The 6305-nt window shown below is 46.1% G+C and overlaps 1 protein-coding gene across 1 annotated transcript in view; it reads left to right on the top strand.

Moving 5' to 3' along the window:
* The first annotated feature begins 3860 nt into the window (after positions 1 to 3860).
* The window catches only part of Sycp3 (synaptonemal complex protein 3), a 14858-nt gene continuing 12413 nt past the window's right edge, over positions 3861 to 6305 (top strand). Inside the window, exon 1 of the mRNA XM_021204779.1 lies at positions 3861 to 3986. Within this exon, the coding sequence (XP_021060438.1) occupies positions 3934 to 3986 (53 nt within the window). The 5' untranslated portion in view covers positions 3861 to 3933. The remainder of the gene's footprint in view (positions 3987 to 6305) is intronic.

Here is a 6305-nt window from a genome sequence, read left to right as displayed (position 1 = left end):
AAAAAAAAACAAATCAAATCAAAACAAAACCAACCAACAAACCAAACAAACAAGTTCTGTCTATCTGTCTACCAGGGCTATACAGAGAAACACCATCTCAAATAAACCAAAACTAAGACTGCCTGGTATACAGAAGGAGTTCTAGGATGACTAGTTGTATTTATCTTTTATTATGCATTTTAATTAATTTTTTTAAATTAGTGATTGATGTGGGAGAGCCCAGCCCATTGTAGGTGATGCTATCTCTAGGCAAGTGGTCCTGGGTCCTATAAAAAAGCAAGCTAAGCAGGGTGCATGTCTTTAATCCCAGCACTCAGGAGGCAGAGGCAGGTGGAGCTCTGAGTTGGAGGCCAGTGTGGTTTATAGAGCCAGTTTCAGGACAGTCAGGCTACCCTAAGGAGGCTGAAAAAGCCATAGGGAACAAGTCAGTAAGCAGCATCCATCCATGTACATCAGCTCCTGCCTCCAGGTTCCCTCCCTGTCTAAGTCCCTGTATTGATTTCTTCTTCAAGGACAATAGATATGAAAGTATAAGCCAAATAAACCCTTTCCTCCCCAACTTGCTTTTCGTCATGGTGTTTCATCATAGCAATAGTAGCCCAAACTAAGACAGAAGACGAAAAAAAAAAAAAAAGCAGCAGGCCTCTTAGAAATACTAGCAGAGTCAGGATTAAAATAAAAGGGATCTCTTAATAGTATCAGGGGTTGGTTCTCTCACATGGGATAGATAGGTCTCAGATTGGGGCAGTTTTATAGTTTTATCTGATCTCTTTATTTGGGGTTAGCAGGTCTCTCAGTCTCTGCCCCATCTTTGTCCCGGAACCTCTTGTGGGCAAGATAAATTTTGAGTTGAAGGTTTTGTGGGTGGATTGATGTCTCCCTCCCTCCCTCCTCTGGAAGTCCTGTCTGGCTACAGGAGGTGACCACTTTAGTCTCTCTATCCTCCTCTGGTAGGAATCTCAGCTAGGGTCATCCCCATAGACTCCCTGTATCCTCCCCCGTCCCAGGCCTCCAGCTAGTCCCAGAGATGCCCCCCCCCCCCACAGTGATTTCCATTCCCCCTCCTAGCCTTCCTAGACCCACAGAGTCAACTAACCTAGGCCCATGAGATCTCACACTGAGCCATGCAGAGAGCATGCAGGGGCTGGACCTAGCGCCCCCTACATACACATTTGCAGCAGATGTGCAGCTTAGCCTTCCTGTGTGCCCCTTAACAAGTGGAGCAGGGGCCTTGGTCTCTGTTCCTTGCCATTGGATCCCTTCTCTTAACTGGACTACCTGCTTGGTCCTCAGTGGGAGAGGATGTGTCTTGTCCTGCCAGGACTAGTTGTCCCAGAGTGAGATGGTACCCAAGAGGAGAAGGGGAGGGGCTAATAGGAGGAGGGGCTTGTAGGGGTGGGACTGGAAGGAGAGGAGGGAGGGGGGCTGTGATCAGGATGTAAAGAGAATAAAAAATATAATTTTTTGGAGATAGAAAAAAAATGAACTACTGATTTAAATGAAAACAAACAAGCAAACAAACAAACAAATAGGCTCTAGCACCCATGGCAGAGGTTCTCAGGAGAACCTTGGATTCGACACACTGGCGGTCTGGTCTTCTAAATCTCCACTTCCAGCATATGGACATGTCTTGACTCTCAATGTCCAGACGTCACATAGCAACTCTATGCTCAAAAGGAACCTTTTTCTGTCAAATCTAATACATTCTTTTTTTTTTTTTTTTAACCATACACTGTCACAACATGGTCAATTCAGGAAGGATCTGGTTATTCCTCTTCAAGCGATGTCATATGAATTTTAACAAAGACTTAGTTACATAGTGTGCTACTTTACTACTGTAAAATGTGTCAGACACTCCAGTGTATCTAGAAAGATACTGCCAACAAGTACTGAGCACTGTCAAATTCACATACTCATTCACAGGGAGGAGAGAGGACAAAAGAGGAATAAATGCACATGTAATGTTGGAATATTTTTTTTTAAATCTGCTCCACATGACCCATCTAGCTCCAGATCTTTTCTGCTCAGCCCTCTAACAGCACAAACACATGTCTTTACAAGTGTCACTCTGAGGTCATAGAGGCAGCCTGAAACAATTTTCTATTTCAAAGTCAATTCCATAAGACATGCCTCCGGCTTTTTAAAAGATGGGCATATACACATGTGATTTCCTACCTCTCCTTTGCCCTATGTGGGCAGTCCCTACAGCTAGATGCCTAGAGTTAGCTGGAGGTTTGGTTGCAGTGGTTCTCATGCAGTTCTTCTGCATGTTGCGGTGACCCACAACCATAAAAATATTTTGTTGCTACTTTGTAAGTGTAACTGAGGAATGACACTCAAAAACTGACTGCTGGTTTGCAGATCATACATGCACACACATGCCAGAATACCTATGTACACAAATGCATGCATGTATGCACACACACACACACACACACACAAATGCATAAGACTATTGAGACTCAATTCTCTCTAATTCAGTCTATAGGTCAGTGACACCCTTCCCACACCAAAGAAAATAGCAAGGTTGGTTTTGTTTATTTTTTGTTGAATGGACCTAGGAAAACCTATTGAAAATCATCTAGGAAGTGAAGAGCCAAGCATCCCAGGATGTGTCTTAGGGAGGAACAAGGTGTAAGAATTGCTGTACCATTAACTGAAAGTTCCCTAAAGTTGGAGTGATGAAAATTGTGGTTTGCAAGCAGGGACATAGGGAAATCTGCCAGTTGAACAACAGGAAGAATAAACTCAGAAATTTTGGGAAACATACTTTGATTTGATCATTGGGAACTATCAAATTATCACACTACATCCCATAGATGTATGGTCAAAAAGGGCCAAGGAAAAAGCACCCTGACCCTGACTTAACTCCAAGCTTGAGACCAGGACCAAAGAATAAACAAAAAACAAACAAACAAAAAGACAAAACCCCACACACTTCTTTATAAATTATGAGACATCAGTTTCTATACAAAATGTAATTTTTTAAAAGAATTTTAAATATTAAAATATTTAAAAATATTTTTAATTAAAATATTTAAAAATATTTTTAATTAAAATATTTAAAAATATATTTTAAAAAACTTAAAGACTCATGGAACTTGTAGAAGAATGATTTTTAGCACTCAAGGTAATGATAATTTTTTATATGAAAATGAACCCAGAAAAAAGTCAGAAATGAAAAACTAGCATAAAAGACCTTACAAACTCAGTTCTAGTGAATGCTGTAGCATAAATCCTGAGTTTGCGTACTATTCCTGGCTATCTATAGCAACAGCAGTTCTTATAGCAATAATGAATAAAAAGTAAGTTGCAGGATATTATATTAAATGTTGAACATTTTTCGTTATTGCAATGCTCAGGTATAAAGAAAACTATGATGTGTTGCTATACTAAAGACCATATCTATGTGTTATCGAAACTCAGAAAATGTAATTCGCCCGTGGTTTACTCCTATAATCCCGGCATTTAGGAAGTTATGGCAAGATTACCATGCATTTGAAGTCAGCCTGGGTTAGAGTGAGACTCCATATCCGAAAACAACCAAGAATCAAACAAAGACATCAGGAAACGGGGAGATGGATAATTTACAGTTTCCATATAGGTGTGAATGAGGAACCATGAGCAAAGATGGCCGGGTCAGGAAGGATGGGAGAGTCGGGTGTGGTGACTTCCTAAAGCCGTTCAGTGAAGGAACAGTGGGAAGGCGGGAAAGTGCCGCTTCTCAGGATAGAGGTGATCAGGTGTCCGTCATGGAAGTGCCCCGCCCATCGGGTCCCTGCCGTTGGCTCCCACGTGAGAACGGGCACGGAGCACGTGCTAGGGGCGGGGCTACTACGTAATCGGGTGGGCCCATAGCGTTCGGCCAATCAGCAGAGAGCTTGGCCGGGGTCAGGCTATATTTTCTCCTGCCCAAGGGCCAGGTTTCCTCAGATGCTTCGAGGCTGCGGAGCCGGCGATGTCGACTGCTCACCAGAGCTGCTGAGGTAAGGAGATGGGGGAGTGAGAGCCAGGTCGGGTCTCGGGTCCGCTTGGCCTTCGTGGGCCTGGGCCTCAGGAAGACGAGGAGTCCCGGCCCGGGAGGAAGGCGCCACAGCCAAGGCAGGCCAGACAGCCTCCCCCAGGGCCAGTCAGCAACCGTGGCCGGTGTGGGGGCAGGCCGAGGGAGTTGGGGGTCAGGCCTAGGCAGTCGAGGGGTCCTGTGAAGGAAGTTGGGGGTCGGGCCTAGAGAGTTGGGGGTCCGGCGCAGGAAGTTGGGGTTTGGGCTGAAGGAACTGGGGTCAGGCTGATGGAGTTGGTCGGGGCTGAGGGAGTTAGCCGACGGCAGCGCTTGGGAGTTGGAGTCCCGGGCTCAGGCAATTAGGCAGGGTGGAGGATTTAGGGGGGAACTAGGAGTCAACGGCTAAAACAGTCGTGGGCTCAGGGCTGAGGGAAGTAGGGGTCCAGACCTAGGGAAGAAGGTCAGGCTGAGGGAATTAAAGGTCACAGCCAACGGAGGTCAATGGGGAACTAGGGGTCAAGGGTTAAGGGAACCTGGAGGCGGAACCTTGGGAAGAAAGAGATGGCGGCCTAGGGGATTAGGAGGCGGGCCTAGGAACTAGGGGTTTGGGAGCTGCCGGAATGAAGGAATTAGGAGTCAGGAGCTAAGGAAGTCAGAAGGTGGCGCCTGGGGCGCTAGGGGGTCATGGCTAAGGGCACTCGGTCAGGGAGGAGGGAATTAGCTAGCGGTTGGGACCTAAGGAATCAGGAAGCTGCGGGAGGGAATTAGGGGTCCAGGCCTAGGGCCTAGGAGCCCAGGGCTAAGGAAAGTTAGAGGCAAGATGTTAGGAACTGGGGTCCCAGCCAAGGGAAATGGGGGCTGGCAGCCGAGGGAATTAAGGGCCGGGCCTAGGGAGTTAAGGGGCGGGACCTAGGGAACTGGGGGTGTGGTCTGGCAAATTAGGGGGTGTGGCCTATGGAAATGGGGGTGGGCCAGAGAGAATTTAGAAATGGGGTTTAGGGAATTAGGGCCTTAGTCCAAGGGGATTAAGAGGAAGTACCATAGGTCATCTAGGAAGCAGGGAATCAGGGAATTTGGGGTTAGGGTGAAGAAACTTAAAAATAGGAAGTATAGCGATTTAAGGGTCAGACTGAGAAAATTAAGGGTGTGGATATGGAACTCTGGTTTAGGATCTAGGGAGCAGGCAGAGGTTGGGCTATGATGAAATTAGAGATCTGGGTTGAGGACCTAGATATAGCTAATGGTTAGGTACTAAGGAAGTCTTGGGCTGGTGCTGAGGCAATTTGGAGTTGAGGTGAGGGGATTAGGTATTTGGTGCAAGGGAATTGGGGCTTAGGGAATGAAGGATTATGGCTGATGGTTTGAGTCACTGAGAGAATTAGGGATGATGGGTTAGGTATGCTGGGACTGAGGTATTTGGCACTGGGGTGAGGGGATAGGGGTTTCCTTAGAGAGCTTGGGAGCTGACAGAAATAGTTGTGAGAATCAGATGAGAAATTGGGGTGAGGTGCTGAGGTAGGGGAATAATGGACTGGGGTTTGGAAGAATAAGGAGTTCAGGACTAGGTTATTGGAGGCTGTGGGAATTAGTAGTTGGGTTAGAGAATTAGGAATTGGCCGGGCAGTGGTGGCATAGGCCTTTAATCCCAGAGGAGGCAGAGGCAGGCAGATTCCTGAGTTCGAGGCCAGTCTTGTCTACAAAGGGAGTTCCAGGATAGCCAGGGCTATACAGAGAAACTCTGTCTCAAAAAATGTGTGTGTGTGTGTGTGTGTGTGTGTGAGAGAGAGAGAGAGAGAGAGAGAGAGAGAGAGAGAGAGAATATGAATAAGAATTAGAGATTGTGAGTAAGGAGATTAAGGATCAAGTTTGAGAACATTAAAATTGAGTTAGGAATGACAGAATTAATGTTTGGGGGTGAGGGAATTAAGAGTTGGGACTGTGCCAATTAGGGGTAGTAGGTGAGGGAATTAATTTAGGGGTAAGGAAAGTAGAGTTTGGAGACTAAGGGACTTAGTTGGGGTAAAATTTATGAGTTATGTATGAGAGACCTAGGGTTTGGGATGAGGGAATTAGGGCTTGTGAGTTAGGGCTGGTCTGAGAAAATTAGTTGTGTGGGAATGAGGAATTACAGGATGAGAAAGTGTGTCTTTGGGGGCTGGAGAGATGGCTTAGTGGTTAAGAGCACTGACTGCTCTTCCAGAGGTCCTGAGTTCAATTCCCAGCAACCACATGGTGGCTCACAACCATCTGTAATAGGATCCGATGCCCTCTTCTGGTGCATCTGAAGACAGTGACAGTGTACTCA

This window comes from Mus pahari, chromosome 9 (genome assembly GCF_900095145.1).
Source record: "Mus pahari chromosome 9, PAHARI_EIJ_v1.1, whole genome shotgun sequence".
In the NCBI taxonomy this organism is placed as follows: Eukaryota; Metazoa; Chordata; class Mammalia; order Rodentia; family Muridae; genus Mus; species Mus pahari.
This window is presented reverse-complemented; position numbering and strand designations above follow the sequence as displayed.